General features: G+C 41.3%; 1 protein-coding gene across 1 annotated transcript in view; it reads left to right on the top strand.

Moving 5' to 3' along the window:
- Positions 1-18,103, top strand: part of GRID2 (glutamate receptor, ionotropic, delta 2) — a 228,769-nt gene that overhangs the window by 152,423 nt on the left and 58,243 nt on the right. The window contains exon 11 of the mRNA XM_009696005.1: positions 9,119-9,285. Coding sequence (XP_009694307.1) covers positions 9,119-9,285 — 167 coding nt within the window. The remainder of the gene's footprint in view (positions 1-9,118; positions 9,286-18,103) is intronic.

Below are 18,103 nucleotides of genomic sequence, written 5' to 3'. Positions count from 1 at the left end.
CATACTGAACTATTAACTTTTGATGAAAATGGTTTTTTCATTTTGAAATGTTAATCCATTGCAGGAAAATAATTCCGATTGAAGTCAACTTTTTGGAATAAAATATTCTCCAGTTTGCATTTTTTTATTGGTTTTGGTCCAAAAATTTGCTCTACTTTTCCTTAATTCAAAATCTGAAACTCCTTGTGCAGAAAGATCACTAGTTTCTGTTCAGCTCCATTTATCACTTTCATCAAGCAAAACCTCTGTGTTTAACATGATCTCTCTGCGTTTGTGTCAAGTGTACTGCCCAGGAATTTCTGGTGATTTCTGTTTCAGGAGAAAGAAGGGATTAGAAATCTTTCATGAAAAATATCACTCCTAAATGAATCCTCCAGCGTGCTAAGGAATTGAGTGATTGTTTTACAATAATTTTTTATTTTATTTTTAGTTGATATTAAACTGCTGTTCCTAGTTCTGTCAACTGTAAACTCATTTCTGGCCCCTGAGCTGTTGTGTGGGCAGGTCAGGATGAATTAGAAACTAATATAGTGGGAGTCTGTGTCTCACACTTTATTTGTTATTTACAAAGGTGTGCAAAATGAATGTTATTGCCTTGGATAAGTGGAAATGCCAGCACAGGTTGTAGCCAGAGGTGAACTAAGTTGTGTACACTTGAAGGTAAAAGCTGTAAGTATTTGACTCTGTAAGGATGTGAAAGCCCAGCTATCACCTGAAATTTGAGTTGCAATACACATATAAAATCTTTAGTTGGATGTGAAAAGTGCTCAGGTGCATAAGTGACACTCGTTTGGGTGCTGTCTGAACCTGAAACTCCATCTGGACACTATTTACATCTTCATTTACCTTTGTAGGTAAAGAACCCGGGTGCCTGCTCCTTTACCTGGACTTGCTCTGCCTGCCAGAGCTCGAGTTGTGCATTTTAAATGACTGTAACCATGTTCTTTGTATTAACGGTTTTGTGCACCGACCTGGGGATACAGGAACATTTATTTGTGCAGCATCTGCTGTCTGGGCCGTGTGGTCAGAAGGGACTGACCCGCCTGCAGAAGACCTGATCAGGCTTAAAACAGTTGCTTTAGGTAGAAATACCATCAAGCAGAAATTTCTCTGTGGAGCTTTTCCAGAGTGCTTTGCTGGAAACCATCCCTGGCACCGGTCTGTGCAGCAGCCTGAACTTACAACCTGAAAGAAATCCTTCGTTAGGGCCGGCCCGCGGTAGGCTTTATGGAACTCTCAGGGAAAGGGGATGCCAGGTATCGCTGAAAGGTAGAAACCTTAACGGGCTGGGACAAACCTCAGCTACTTTCTGCAGGCACGTGAACCGCTGTGCTTAAGGGGAACCTTCTCTGCTAGAGAAGATTATTGATGGTTTTGTGCAGGTTTTCCAGAGGAAGAAGTAGCTTTCAAGACCACCAAAGTCTATATGAAAGCAAACCACTGTGAAAGCACTGAGCTTTATGATCCAAACCTGTTCCTCTGTGCCCCTGACCAAGCTTGTGAGGTGCAGTGCAGGTTGCTGGCAGTTAGTGCTTCTCGTCTGCTGCAGGGTACCGAAATATGGGGAAACATGCTAAATTGTTGGGCAAGGTCATTTGGGGGGGGGCGGGAAGAGGGGCTAGGAAGCATTTCTTTTGGAGCTTCAAGATACTGTGTCTAGATTTGCAATGTCAAGCTGGCTCCATCCAAACCTGGGCAGGAGATGCTTATCAGGGAGAGAAGGATAAAAGGGTTCAAAAGAAGATAGTTAAATTTTTCTGTGTGGGTGGTGGGACATCCTGAATCCTATTACCGCTATGAAAGTGGTCAGAGCTCTTGTACAAGGAATATAAAAACCTGAAAGTTAAGTCAGTTTAAGTTTCTAAATTGAAACTGTATTGTTTCAAATGAGCTTTTAGTGGAGGATTTTTCAGTAACGTTGACAGTTTTGCAAAGAGTTTTCTTGTGGTTAAAGTTCTTTTTCAGATGATGAATGGTTTTGATGAGTAGTTTTTTGACTTTTGATGATTTTTCTATCCCTGCAGTTGGTATTTCATAAGTATTTCTTTGAATAAAGAATGCTGCCCAAGAATTGCAGTTAGATCAACTCCGCTTCTATTGCAAAGAATAGGGACAAGAACCCTTCAGTTAGCGTCGTGCTGAATTGATTTGAAGAGGGATGCTGCTTCTCTAAATTCACATGCATTTATCTTCTGCATGATACTTTAATCCACTGAATTTTACTTTTTCACCCAAATGAAGAGGATTGATCTGTGTACATTTCCTCATTTAAATGTTTTTATTGGGGATTAGCTACCACAAAAATACAAATATATTGGAAGAGGGGAGTCACTTTAGTGACATTTGGTTTAAACTTGCCTCATCATTGAGACTGCCGCTTGGCTACCACAGATCTAAGTTTTTGAGGAACCTGAATTGCTTTCATGTCATTTCAGTATATGACCTTCACTGGTGATACCCTTAAAACAGTTTCCATTACTACCTGCAGCACTTCGTTGTCATAAAATAAATGAGAAATCGGCATAAAAAAAATTTGGTTCCTTACCTTTCAAAGGTCTACCTTGCTGAAATTTTCTTTTTCTGTAGTTTTTTTTCTCCTGTTTCTCTTCCATCCTAAATTAACGTTAGCTGTAACAAACCTGTCGTTCAGGTGCATGTCAGCGATCAGCGTGATCTGCTGCCTTTTTTTAGTGCTTTGCTGTGATTACTTGGAGAAGCAGCTGGCTCCGTTCTCCCACCACCCTCAGAAACCGTACCTTTGATTGGCCTCCACTCTGTTTTGTTCTGCTTGTTATTTTCTTTCTTGTAATATCCAAGATACATTTAATTACAATGGCAAAATGTGAATACACTGAGCACTGGAAAAATTCTAACGCAAAGGCCCCCTCTCATTACAGAGCTCTCATACCTGAGTAATCCTTCTAATTCTGGGTGAATTATTCAATGTCTGCCCAGTGTCAGAAGTGAATGTGTGATCACGAGGCTTTTCTCAAGAAGTTGGTGGCAGATTGCATATGAGGAATTAATGCTTTTCCTGATGAAGTTTTATCTGGAGCAAATAGACATGCCATTGAAGCCGATATGACAATGTAATGAAAGATAATATTTAAGAGGAGATGAGGCTGGGGTTTCTCACCTCTTCTTTCTTCCCCTAAGCTCCCTGATGTTTCATTTCCTGCTGCTATTCGCTTCTGGGCACTAGCTCAATAACGCTTTTAGAACTGATTCCGCACTTTTCTGTTTGAATAAGTACAAAGAATAAGTTTCAATGTTTGTCCAATAGTGCCCCTTGAATTTAAATGGCTTTCTATACACCCTGCAAAATGACATCCTGAAGGGTTGTTATTATTTAGTTAGCTGCTTGCCTTGATGACTAAATAGAGTTTTATGTATATAGGAATTTTTATTCTGTGCTCTAATACCACCATGGGAATCCAACTCCCGTCATGCAGTGCAGAGAGAGCTGTCGGTCAGGTCCGCGTTCTGCCTCCCCAACGGCACGACTGGGTTTGACTCCCAAGTTGTGCCGGTCAGCCACACGTGCTGGCTGCAAGGAAGCGTGGGGCAAGAAGCTCCAAAGTTGTACTTCAAAACTACAGGAAGTTTAGTTTTGAGAGAACTGTAAATTAGTGGGTTTTATTCAACGAAACTGAAACGTGAGACTTTATTTTGCTGGGATCCAAATAGAAGTTAGCCAGAATTGTGCCCTTTGTGAACAAAACCAAGACTTGAAACCTTTGTCCCTGGAGGAAAACAAATTAGCAAACAAGAATGTCTCTGAAGGCAGAAGATCTGATTTCTGCTTCAGTCGGACAAACAGCAACTTCATTGCCCTCTTGCAAGGGGATTATGGAGGTCAATGTGTTTCCATTCCTTTCTGCTGAAGAAACCTTCCATTGTGAATGCCATCAAGCTGCTTGGCACAGCTGACAACACAAAAATCTAGATTTAAGCTTCCACCACAAATTTTATCTTTGCCTTTTCCCATTTTGGAGTACGATATCCACTTTAGGTATATTAGTTCTCACTCGTATACTTGCAAACGTTCGTTCAATTTTGTTCCCTCTTCTTCCCCTCTCATGCAGCAGCAGCCTTGGTGAGGCTGTTTTGTAGAACGGAGCACAGCTCTCTGCAGGCTGCAGCTACTGCATGCTTGCTGAGTATGCAAAGATTACATCAAAAACTTAATTTCTGTGTTTATATATGTCAAAGTCTCAGGTCCATACTGCTAGGCATATGGCTGGCAGCATCAGATGGTGGTTTTGCCCTGTGTAGTCAGTGCAGTGGAATGGTCCATACTGGAGAACATGACCCGCAAAGCGCTGATTAATCCATGTCCTTGATTGGGTTTGGGTCAGAGCTGGAGTCGATGCTGCTATACTGTGGAAAAGTCTGTTTCTGCTCCTGTGTTCTTGGCTGAAATACAGCAGACAACTTCATAGGCAGGGAAAGGTGTACAGCGGTCGGAGGGGAAGGATGGTGCCTGGCTCGTAACGGAAATGAGTAGAAAAAGCATCACCACTGTGCCACTGGCATGTAGGCACAGGGTATTCAGAAAATGTGGTTCAGCAGCATTATCTAATCACTTTCAGATTTCTTTCCAGGAAATTAATGTCATTTTAATGAGTTGAAAATTAACTTAAGATTTCCCTGGCCTTAAAAGTTGCATTGTTTTTGTAACAGGTAACATTTATGATGAAATATTTAAAAGAGATCTGCAGGAAAAATAACTGCCAGTTCTGTTTAACTTGCAGCCTGTTGTGTACATTTTTTTCTTTCACAAGCATTCTTTGTATTTCTTTTTAAAGAGGAATTTAAAATACAGAAAGGATGTTGTCCAAGAATTCAAGTATGAAAAATTGCAGTAATTGGTTGTTGTTCACTTACAATTATTTTTTTCTGAAATTTATAATTTTCTAGACCTAGAAATGTGTTTTTAGAATGCTGGAGTTGTACACAAACACATTATTCAGCCTACGCTGCATGAACGGGTTAGCTGTAAAAAGAAATACTATCCACATCCGTGTTGGCATAAAATATGTGCATATGCAACAGTGTAATGGCTTTAAAGGCTTTCTTCGTATAACTCAACTGATTTTTGGTGGAGTCATCAAAGATAAATTTTTACTAATATCTACAGGCAGGGCTTCAGCAAATAAAAAATCTCATAAATGTGCGGTGATAGAAAATAGAAATATAACAGCCTTATAGAAATAGTTTTACCGTCTGTGTGCTGATGGCCCCTATTCTGTGTAACAACTCTTTTTGCAGTAACTCCTTTGGAATTGCTCACAAAACCCTGAAGTCAAGTCAAGCATTTCTGCCTGGTGCCATACCTCCCAGTTTCACCTAACGACCAGTGCAGTGCGTGAATTCAAAATACCCCGATGAACAACTAACAGGTCCAGTTTTGCCTGTGATTTATTATTTTTTTTTCCTATGGCAATAGTCATCAGATACTCCAAAAATCTTTTTAGACTCTGCCATACTGACAGGTGGGATGCCACGGGGAAGGAGATTGAAGTGTCATTTCTCCATGCCCTGGCAGACTGGAAAGCTGGGGTTGCTGCTGAATGATAATAGTCCGCTGTCCTCCTGCAAACGCTTCCCTGGCCGTCCTGGGCTGTGCAGTCGTGTGTGAGCAGCATTCGGATCTGCCACCATCCTGAAATGTGATTATCTCAACACAAAATACCAAAATAATGATGTGGAAATGTAAAATCAGGAATGCAGATCTTCTGCAAGTAGTGAGTTATTTATATTACAAAGAACCATTTCTTTTTCCAAGGAGATTTTGCTTTCATTTAGCCCTCGTAATTGACTGACTGTAAGCTCCTTAACTTTTTCTCATAATGCAGAGCTGGAATTTTTGCTGTTCAATTTGAGGCCCAAAGTAGAAGTCTTCAGCATAGCTATTGGAAAGCTACAAAATATGTGCTTCTCATAGTAAGGGGGAGAGAGAGAAGGATAGACGTTTTTAACTGACTTTTTGTTCTGAAATTCCTTTTTCCTTTCACACAGAGCATCATCCCCCCTTTTGATAGTATAGCTACCTCTTATTTGTAGGTGCAAATTGTAAAATATCAGCAATGTTCCAGATATGCTACGCTCTAGCAAAATTTTAATCTTAGGCTAAAACCAGTTTTAAGCTATGTGAAAGACCCGTAGGCAGACATTTTAGACTATGAATCTCAGAAGGATACGCAAAAGGGGAAACCTATGCCTCCTGAGCTGCGAGATAACCAATTCTCTCTTAGCAATAAAGGTGTTTTTCTCATATTGAAAAGTTAAGAATTGGAGACAATTCAAAAGTAGTGTCACTGCTAATGGGAGGACTGAACTGATAGATTCGCAAGAAAAGATTAAAGCAAGCTATATCTAGCTCAGCCAAGTAACAGAAAGGTTCATCAATAATTGAATGGTGTCAGCCCCAAAGTGAGAGTATTTAGAACTGCAAAAGGAAAAATAACTAGGAATGACGGAAGAAAGTTATTTAAAAAAAAAAAAAAAAAAAAAGTAGTAAAAGTAAATATATTGAATAGCAATGAAAACTGTTAGACTGAGGAGTAGTTCCATAAAGAGAGCAGTTGCAAACATGAGAATTGCAACTTAGGTTAGCTCCATGGATTTGAATTCCCCAGATTTGTAAATGGATAGGGCATAAATGCTAAAAAGGACGTATTATATTGCATGGAGCGATCGTGTTGAAGGTAGATGGCTGGGATGATCCCTTCTGGCTCGTCAAGCTTTTTCCATGCGCTTTAATTGAGGCTCACTGTGATCTTATCTGTGAAAAGTAATATCTTTGTGGGAACCTGAACTGTGATATTATCTAAGGATCTGTCTGCTCTAAGGTTCTTATATATAAACCACTTCATCACAGATATTATTGACAGTAAGTGCTTTTACCACTTTTATATATTCTCACTCTGAGTTGTTTTACAGCAAGGTAGCCAAATCAAGAGAATTTTTCCTGACCAGCTGAGCAGCTGATAAGTCTCTTTACAAGCACTTAGGTGAATTCAATGCACTAGGATGTTAAAAGGGTGGGTTAGGACAGAAGTGAGTGTCAAAACATAACCCTCTGCTCTTGCCATCACCTCCAAGGTTGTCTCTCTGCATGTAAAATTACTCGTCTTTTGAACTCCGCCCTCTGCTCTTGCCATCACCTCCAAGGTTATCTCTCTGCATGTAAAATTACTCATCTTTTGAACTCCACTTTTCCTTAATTCTTTTGTTTGGAAAGTCCATCTGATCCTTTTCAGGATTCATTCCCCCCCCTCTGATCTTCTACTTTTGTCTCCTATTTCCCTCCCTTGCTGTCTGCACATCATGATTCTTTTTCAAGCTGAGTCATTATCCTTTTAAACATTCCTAGGAAGGGCTTTTCTCTCAGTCATGCTATCTATTTCTTAGCCAAGCGGTGCCTGTAGGAAGATCAGAGTACCCCAAGCTAGGAAGAGCTCTCTGAGTTGCAGTGCCTACAAGACAAGCACACAAGTTGGATTGGTTTTTAACAGCCAGTTCACTTCTTTCCCTTTATTCCCTGGCCATTCAGATAGACCTAAACCTCCACTGAGAGGCAAAAAAAAACCCAAACCACATTGTTGACCATTTTCAGAGCCTGGAGATTAAAACTGTCCCAATCCTGAATTTGTGTGTGTGTATTTTGAAAACAACTATCTTTATCCTGCCAATCATGTCCACAGATAATACGGCTCTCTTTCTGCTCCAAAATCTACACACATCCTCCCTGCACTATGCCTACGAATGGAAATAGGAAATATTCCCTTTCCAGGCACGCAGTGAACAGGAATGTGTCCCCAGCGCAATCCTTCGTTGTGCACTACATCTTGTGAGCAAGCAGCCGGCATGGCTTGCTTCAGTAACTTTGACATGTAAACAGTCTTTAAAAACATAATCTACATTGTCAAAGACTAATGTAAATGATGTACTGACATTGCTTATTTTGATATGCTGACTTGGTTTTGAAGTCTCTCTGGATTGCCTGGCCCCAGATGGCCTTTTTGTGTTTTGTTTACTTTTCACTTGGCTGTCACATATTTATTCCCATTAGATGTACAAAGTCAATGGGTTCAGCCTAGTTTTACAGCTTAGTTGGCTAATATGGCATAGGGAAAGCACTGAGTGAGGCCAAGGAGAGGGTCAGGAAAAAAGCAATGTGATTCTTCAGGCCTAACATAGAGACCAACGAAACAGAAAACTGGTAAAAGATCTGGTAGAGCAGCTAGAGATTATTATTTTTTTCAGAAACACATGATTTGACTAGAAAGTAGAAATTCAGTGAAATAGAGAAGGATTTGTTTAGACTGAATTTCTGTTTTTAAAAGCTTGCTTCTGAATAAATGCTGAAATTTTGTACACTTCCCATATATTTAAATGAAAAGAAAATTCTGGATTTGTTTTAAATGCGAATGGATAGTAAAATGTTACTTTAAAAGCTTTTCAATATAATGAGTTGTTTTAGATTTATCTTAGTCAAACAGTTAAAATGGCTTACATGATCTTGCTGTACAAATGTCTTTGAAGATGTGTGAAAATGCTTCATGCTGAGAAAAATAATCCCCGAAAATCTAGTTGGCATGATCTTGCCCGCACTCATGCACAAAGCCCAAAAGACAAATGGATGTTCATGACATCTATGGCAACCTGAAGCATGACTGAAATGTGGGCCATCTTGAATGGTGGCCTCCCATCTGGAGAGCCATGCCTCCCCTCCCACGCTTCTCCCAAGGAGAACACCTACCTTCCCTCGAAATGGTGTTTTTTACAGCTCAAAGAAAAAGCTTAGTGGGGGATTTGGAGTGGAATTTAGCATTGATGAAGGGAGCCTGATGTTTCCTTTGTTCCCTGAAGAGGGACAGTACAGGTTTCCTGCACGGCACTGTTTCACTGACGGCACGTTGTTCTCGGATCGCGTTTCTTCCATTTCTGCTGCTGCTGCAAAGCACCGCGTGGCACCAGTCAAGATGTTGGGCACCCAAACTTCACTTTGTTTAAAGAACAGACTGTGCTGAAACTGCCACATTTTTAGGTGCACTGACCTCCTTTATGACTTGATGGTCCATAGTCTGAACTTCTCCTCTGTTTACCGCAGGTGAAGTATGGGAACTATGCCTTTGTATGGGACGCAGCGGTATTGGAGTACGTGGCCATCAATGATGCAGACTGCTCTTTTTACACGGTGGGGAACACTGTTGCGGACAGAGGATATGGGATCGCACTGCAGCATGGCAGCCCCTACCGAGACGTTTTCTCACAAAGGTAAGGGTTTGGAGAAAGAGGAGCAGATCCTAAGGGAAAGTCTCTCTCAGCTCTGGACCCTTCTTTTAATTTCATTTTCTGTGAAGGGAAAACATCTTGTTCTTGCAATCCACTTCATTTCTTATACAGGCATTCATTTCCTCAGAGACATAAGATTATTCACCTTTCTAGAAGCTGCATTAAAAATACTTCGAGTTGCTCTTATTTGAATTGTTCTTGTTCTTCTGGAAAACATTAACGAGATAGCCTCAACTGCATTAGCAGGAAAATGAGGAAAGAGTCGATTCATTTGTTATAGAGGGACAGCATAACTCAACCCTTCCTGTTACAGAAGCCTTTTCTTAAAGAGAAAAATGTAAACTTGGACCTTGATGGGAAAACTGAAGGGGATGAACAAGAATGTTTGATGTTTCAGTGAAAAGACCTCTATTAGTACCCAAAAGCTTAGATGCTTATCCCAATGCTAATCGATCTCTTGGGCTACAAAAGCGAGATCTCTAGAGATGTTTCTGGTACTGTGTTTCTACTAGGATCAGAAATACTAAATTAGTTGTATGTATTGTGCCTTTGTGTTACTTGTGCTTCACTCTAGTATTGATTCCTACATCAGGATGTGTGTGAAATGTAAAAGACAACCAAACATTTTAAAAGTGTAATCTCTGCGATCTGGCTTTTAGAAGATACGGGCTAATCTCATGATCCTTCTTCATCTGAACCTATTCTCTCAACCCAGTTTCTAATGGTTTGTGTTCAATGCACGTTAACAAATTTTTATGGTTGCTGTGATGGAATTTTTTGTGTGTTGTTGCTATAATGAGCACGAACAATTACGTCATGTGAATGTGCTTCATTCAGGCTATTGCCTTTGCCTTCAGTCCACAGAATGAGGTAGAGGGAAAAAGTAGTCAATAAGTGACAATATGCAGATCCAGAGGAATCACTGTCTGCTCATACATACTGCACGAACAGAGAAGGCTTGAATTCTTTGAATCTGTTCTATGTTGGGACTGATTTGGCTGAATTTTGTGCTGACGTAGCAGTAACATGACACAAAATTTCACAGTGTCAATGAAAAATTTAATTTCAATGAAACATATATATGCTTTATATATTGCAATTAGCATTATAGGCAATTATTTCATGAATGTTTTAGTATTCCAGCCATGACCAGGCTGGCTCTGCTAAAAAATCTCTGGGTTGGTAATGTTCGGGATCTCCATGCAGAACAAAGGAGTAAAATGTCTTGCTGGAATCTTTCTAAGAAATGCTTCCATCCGTTACAGATCTCAGATGCTAGTCAAGGTGTTAAGTCATCCTCTTCAGAGCATTACCCATTTAAGCTTGCACACAAAAATTTGAAGACATAGGGGAGTTTCATAGACTGCATCTTTATTACTAAATCGAGTGAACCTGCCAAGTGGCATGGCATGGCTCATGCCCGCACTGATGAGCACTCTTCATCCCCGTCGGCCCGCTCTCCAAGCCAAGGTGGATGTATCCAAACTGCCACTTAGGGACTGCCTCTGACACCATTGATATACATGTGGTAGCTCTTGGTACACAGGGGAAGTGCTCACGGCTGGTTCTGGTAAGTGATTATCTTCTTCGACTCAGTATTCAGTACCTGGAGAGGCTAGGTTACATCTTCTTCTGACACACTGCCTTTAGCAACCTCTGGATCATTGGTCTGTGCAGGCCTGACATTTCCAAGTACAATTTTATTTCATAACAAAATTTCAGCATTTCAGTGTATTATTGTGTCTTGAAGCTGTAGGGAAGCAGAAAGAAGCATAAAAATTTGCACATATATAGCTCTTTTTATCTGAGAATCTTCGAAGCATTATTAGCATGTCTCAGTGGAAAGTAAATGCCATTTCTTTTTAATGCTTAGGGAATCCATAGCATAAGGAGACTTAAATTAATTCCCAAGGTCAGGTGTTTTCCCCTGGTGGAATCAGGGATCACAGGCACTTAGATTTCCTCATTTTCCATTTTCTGCTATAGTTATCAGAGTTCAGGTGGGTGAAGAAAGGGATTATTTGTGAGATATTGGGCCACAGGAGGATCTGGATGGATACACAAAACTTAGCACCGAGGAGAAAGTAACTCATTACGTTATCAAGAGTAATGGTTGAACAGAGAAATTGGAATTTGCTTGGAGTGATGCTGCCTACTGGAGAATTTAGAGAGCCTGAGCTATATATTCTGAAAATGTGTGTGCTGCCCCTTAATTTTTTGTTTCTGTATTATGAAAGTATATTATATTGCACTTCTAATTATGTCCATAAATATAAATTTAAAGTTTGAAGCTGTGAAATGCCATATAAGAAACAAACACATGAAAGAGAAAGCACGCTTACACGGTAGCTTACGAGGTTTTGTTCTAAAAACCCTTCAGTAGTGTTCCTTATGATTACTTCCATGTGGTTTTCACAAATCATCCTTACTTTTCTTCCTAATGAAAAGGCTGAACAACCTTCAGCTGCTGCAGCCTGCATGCTAAATAGAGAGGGAAATGGATTTCACTGTATAGGATTAGCAAATGTTCACATGAATATTTCACATGCTTTAATGCAGTAGGGAACTGGATTGAAATATATTGGCATTTCTTGATCTTTCCCAAAATAAATATATTTATGTGAAAATACAGGGCTTCTCTTTTATGAAATTTCATATAAACTCATAAGCTGCACTGTGTTAAATCCCTAGGGTGCAGCTGTAAAAGGTCTGGCAAGCTTACAGGAGGTTTTGGTCTCAGTGCAGCAAGCACGGGCATGAGTTTAAGGCTTTTCATTACCTTTTCTGAACATTCAGGCAATTCCTGGAGAAACAGGAACACGGAGAGAGAGAGAGGTGTGAGCACCCATCCCTTCTTTCCAATGCTTTGGGGCACGAGTTGCAGTCGAGATAGCACTGTGGTAAAGTTTAGGCGTTTGGGATTTCCAAAAAACCTCTCTGTTTGGGATGTCTGCTGTGTTGTTCTCCAGGGGATTAACACGTGCAAAATACTGTGGCCTTTGGGGACTGCAGCGATAGTCGCCTGCTCTGCGAAGTATTCCAGTCTCTACGGGAGTTTGCCCATCAGTGAGGCTGCTTAAGAAAGGCATTAAACCTGTGATCGGTTAGAAATGCTGAGGTGCCATCAAAACACATCCAGCGCCTTGCAAAAATTAAATTCCCTGATGTCGTTTCCCCCCGATAACTGATCATGATGGTGTGCCCCTTTATACCGCAGGCAGTTTGTGAGGTGCTAAAAAGAAGCCTGAAACAACCGAGAACGTTGTGAGAACCGAAGCCATGGTGACGGGCCTGGTGGAGTGAGCCTCCAGTTGCCAAGGAACCAGAAAGTGAAAATGCTTATATTAGGCTACAGCTAAATTAACATAAAAGGTTCAATATGTACTCGATTTTAAATTGATTGCAATTAAGCACGTATCATATGGGAATGTGCTGCCATTGAAGTAAACTTGCTTGCAGTGGTTCATAATGTGTTTGTAATTTTACAAGTGTAAGGTGATGCCTGTGCCCTGTAGAGAGAAGAGTGAGATTTGAAGTGATGCAATTTAAAATCAAAATTATTCTTACAAATGCAAGTTTGGGTATAGTGAAATATTAGTGGAGACTGTAGCAAAACGCACATCACTTAGAAACTCCATATACATTTGCTGAGCTTTTAAAAAATTAATTCCGGTCTCACCGCAGAAGATGAAACCCAGTTCAGGATTATTCTTTCCAGACTCAAGGAAACCTAACATTTTGGGGATGAGCAAAATGTTTTTGATGAGAAAAGTTATACCATTCAAAGTGCAATATCAATATGTCTTCAAAGCAGCATTTTGTGCAGGTACAGTTTAGTGAAGGAGAAGGATAACCAACTGAAAGCGCTGTAAAGAAGCTGGTCTTTGAGACCTTTCTTTTTCGCATGCAGAAAATCTCTTCTAGGCCAAAACAAAGACATGAGCAGCAGTGAGTGGTCTGACTGCAGAATGAGGTTGGCTTTTCGTTGTACTGGGATGGCAAAGCAGCCAGCTGGGCTCCCACGCAGCGCCTGGGACCACTCTACCTAACGCTCTCTCTGAAAACAGATGCTTCAAGTCCATCCTGAAAATAGGTGTGTGGCTGTGGCACAAATCATATAGAAAATAATCTGGGTAACATTTGAATGATGGACCTGTCGTAGCATCCTGGCAACTTCATTCACATGTTGCAGATCTTAACAAACCTGTCTGGCTGTGCCATTAGGCAGCCAGTTGATGTGCTCAGGAAGATAGCTGTCCCCTTTTCTTTGCCAGTAACACTTAAACGTCTGAGCACCAGCAGCCTCCAGTCAGCGTGTCAGTTTTCTCTCTATATGTATTTTTCTTTCAAGGTAATGACAGGGGCTTTAATAATAAGAACTGCCAAATTTCCTAGGAGAGTTTGAAGAGGATGTGTCATTTGGTTCATGAGGAACGGTGTGCTGACACTAAATTTGACACCTGTTAAGAAGTCTTTTCAGCCCTAAACTTTAAAACTTCCATTGCACCCCTGGGAGCTATAAATATAATTGCAAACACTTTTCAGAGTGTTTCATAGGATGTCTGTGCTTCCTACAGCACAGCAGTGACGGCTCCGGCTCTGCGCTGGTGGTTGGTTTTTGGTGGGGGTCAAGGAGGGGGTGGCCACAAAGCACTTGGATCCCACTCACGTCCCCGCTTCCTCCGCTGGCTGACCCTCCTCTTCTGCACTACAGTCCTGCCCACACAGCACGTTAGAGGCAGAGGGAGAGGAAACACTAATTTCATACTCCTCAGAGGGCAGCAGCCAGCTTTTCACTTCAGTAACGAGGAACTGTCAATGCCCAGCACCGCTGAAAAATCAAGCCGTAGTTGTTTTGCATTCCTCGTATCCCAAGAGCATCCACGTGTGTTCTGCCCCAAAGACTTCACTTTTAAATAAAAGGAAACAGTGACAATAGGAGAAAAAAAAAAAAAGGCAAGATTGCCCTCAGAGCCCACAGTGTGGGACTCTAGCTGCTGTTCATCATCTGTGTTTCCCCAAATGCCTCTCAGCCGGCCGAGCACAAGCTTACGGACACTTAGAGTAGTCTGTGTGCCCAAAGAAGAGGCAGCAGTTGCATGCCTCCCCACGGTCGTCTCTGAAAGGTGGGGTATGCAATGGCGTGATGTATGGAAGGTACAAATACCATATAGCTTCTGCAGAAACCTCAGATGGAATTTGGCATAGAGCACAAAAGGTCACAAAGAATTTGTGTTGCTGCTAGAGAAGCCAGCCGCTTCTTTCTGTCCTGGGCGGGGAAAGAAATGGACACTTATAATTATTATTTTCTCATGGCAAGCCAAAAGGCACCTCATTAGCAGCGTTGCACTTGCAGATGTCCAAAACTTTGGAGGCAAAAAAGAAAGTGATTGTGTAGTGTTTCAGACTCCCCCTTAGCAAACCTTTAGCGATATGCTTTAAATAAATGGTATGGATTTTCTCTGGTCTCCTTTTTTTATCTCGTTAGCAAAATCCTGAGTTTTAGAAAGTTCCTGCCCTGAGTCATAAAGATGTGTTCTTCCTGACTACTCGCTATTAATTCTCTCTCCTTACATTTTCATTCTGTGTCTTGGAGGTCACTGATCTCCAAAGACTCCAGCGCAAAGAAAATTACTTCCTTCCTAACTACCTTGATTTCTTTTTCTGAGTCCTTGAGAGTATGTACACCTTTCTTTGAGGAGATGCCCCCCCCACCCCCCGTTTTTTTTTCCTTTTTTTTTAAATGAAAACTCAAGAGAGTGTCCCTTACTGTCTGGTTTATCATTTACCAGCTATGGGGAAAATAAGAGTTTTGGATTACATCCTAACCCTGAAGAGGACTGACGATAATGATCTAATTGGATTTTTTTATGATTAAATACAGTGATCATCTGCAGAACGGTGGATGCCTTAGTGAGAGCTCAGCTTCGCCTTGCCTTGGTCATTTGCTTGGAATTGGAATACTATTCTAGGCTGTACACATAACATTCTGAAAAATATAGCAGAGAAACTAGTAGAATCCTCACCCAAAGAACTTTTTTTTTATTATTCTGGAAAAGTAGAAAACTCTGCAAATTGGGAGAATTATTGGACATGAAGCAAACTCCTGAATTTAAATAGAAAACTTTAATTCTTAGAGGCTGCCCTTAGATCATGTCACAAGTTCATATAACTGAAATTACATTACTGAGAGGAAAAAAAAAAAAAAATCAAAATTAATTCCAGATTTCTGAGCAATCTGACATGAGAATCCAGTTTTAATTGGTTCAAATATAGTCACTGTTAATAAAAGCCTTAACTTCGGAGTAGCACAAGACAGTTTCTCAGATAACCAGGATACTAAATAAAAAACCCTGTAATAACACACCAGGATAATATTTCTTGACCATCCAAAGCAACACAGTCTATCCTCATTTTTTGCTGTCTCCGTTAGACTCGTAGGGCTGAAACTGGGAATTGTACCAGGCCCTAGGTCTCAAACCTTCCTTTTTCCAGACCCAAGTCCTCCAAGATATATTGCAATTGGCCTTCATGCCGGGAAACCCACCTGGTGGAAGTGCTGCTCTGCCAGCCGGCCGCCTGCCCGGCGGGGCCGTCGGGTGCTCGCGTTCTGCACAGCTCGCTCCCGGGCCACCGAATCCACGCTGAAGACCTGTAGCCTCAAACGGATTATAAGAAAGCATGTAGCTTCATTTTGATTTTTAAAAATGTCATCCATTACTTCATACAAAGCCCTAGCAGAAAGCTTTTGCCCCACCGCTATTCTCTCTTCTTGCTTTATTATCCGTTCGCATCTCACTTGCTAGCGGGGGCTGCTGGCAGTAGGAACGCAGAGAAGCTGTGGCTCCCACACATTGCGTTGCGAGAGCAGGAAAAATGGTTTTATTGATTCCTGGTGGTGTGCATCTGGTACTCGCAGGTCTCGGTAAATTCATGATTAGAAATTGAAAGAGATGGAGACGCCTACAGAAACACAGACTTTAGCAACTTTTTAATCTGCTGTAATATTAACTGATGAGGTGGGTTAAAAGATTCTGCAGCAGGTCTGAAGTTTATAACACACACATAATGGAAAATTAATTAATGAAAACATATAAAGGCAGTGAGCACATTAGTGGGCTTTTTAAATATACCATAATATTAATTGATGGGGCAAGTTAAAGGATCCTGAAGTAGCAGCACTGAGATGAAGCATGGGAAAGAATATCGTAAGGGAAAGGCGTTAGATCTTCTTGCATTCGTAGAGCGTAGAGCTATGAGAATCAGAGAGCTGCCTGCCGGCTTCCTCGTGGGAAGGCACCACTGCATCCCACACCTCGGCATCCCACACCTCTGCATCCCGCCCCTGCGGTGGTGAAGGAGTTGCTGCACGTTGGAAAAGAGGTGCCATGAAAAAGACAGCCTCATGCCTTCTCTTTTTCCTAATCAACGCTTACTTTCAGAAAAGGCACTGCACTCCCAAGTTTCAGAAAGGCAAGCCAGGTAAGCTGTTTATGCATATTAATTCCCCATCGTCACCCACGAAGCACCCCAAAGAAAACAGTCTCATTGTAACATGTTAAATTGCCAGTAGGTATCACTTTGCAAGCTATTTCTTCCTACTTTGTATCCACTTCTGTAGCCTTAGGCACCTCAGAACTGGCGTGTAAAATGACCAGGTATTACCCAGCGACATGTGTGCAGTACAGTCAGTGGAAGTAGTGTTGCTCATCCAGCTATGTGGAAGCAACATTTATTGTAAGCTGAGTTGTTCATATGTTTTAAAGTTTTATAGAGTGAGTAAGCGTGTGGCTGCAGAATTTGAAACTGCTCGGTTATAAATCTGATGACAGTAAAGCTACAAGAAGTCTCAGCAAATGGCTTCCCTCCAAGAACTTGCCTTTTTATGAATTCCTGAAGAAGAGATTTAGGTTTGCAGTTAATGCACACTTCCTTGTAGTACATTTTTTGTTTTCTGGCTACCTCCTCTTACATTTGTGTGCGTCAGTCTTGAGAGGAACAGGTTTAACTCCTCACTCTAACTCAGCTGGGCAGCGGCATTGCCTTTAAAGTGGGGTGGAAAATGAGTGCAAAGCTTTCCCTGGAAAGAGGAAGGATCCAGTCATGCAGCTATCTTGACGACGGAACTGTAGTAATCACAAACACGGGTTTAGCTCGCCTACCCCATACCAGCACTACCCGCCAAAGGTTCCCGACTCTTGACCTAAGTTGCTTAAAACACTGCTCAACTTATTTCAGTTAAAATGAGCAAGAGTAGCAAAACCGGAGAGAATAATAGATCTTTCCTAACCTGTTTTGTTGGCTTAAAATGTAATTAACCTTTAGCTGGACCATAAAGCTAGTCTTCAGCTGGTCCTATTTTCCAGATAAAAATGAAAGGCTTTTGCCGGAAAATAAACCTTGTTTTCAAAGCCGAAATGTGCTCTGGTAAATAGTGAACCTGATGGTATGACAACAGGAGAGATTTATCCATACCTGAGCTAAGAATTTTACTTCCATCTGTAGAAGTGCTGCAACAGGGGCTACCTGCCATAAAATACCTATCTGCTATTTGTCACCCATCCTTGAATCGTCCGTAGGTGAAGAAAGGTGCTAGTCTTGCTTCATGACTTCAGGCAAGTTCGGAGGCAGGGAAAGGAAAAAATAGTGTGTGGAAAGTCTCCAGAACGTCGAGCCAAGGTTTTTGTAGCAGAGGTGTCTTCCCTTGCTGAAATGGGATTTGAGGACAAAGCAAGCTGGTTACAGGGACGGAGAGAGCGAGAGGAGAGGCACTGAGGAGAGGGAGGTGCTGGGTGCCTGT

The sequence above is a fragment of the Cariama cristata genome, unplaced genomic scaffold (genome assembly GCF_000690535.1).
Source record: "Cariama cristata isolate BGI_N322 unplaced genomic scaffold, ASM69053v1 scaffold10292, whole genome shotgun sequence".
In the NCBI taxonomy this organism is placed as follows: domain Eukaryota; kingdom Metazoa; phylum Chordata; class Aves; order Cariamiformes; family Cariamidae; genus Cariama; species Cariama cristata.
Note: the sequence above shows the minus strand (reverse complement) of the source record. Positions and strands in the feature narration are given on the sequence as shown.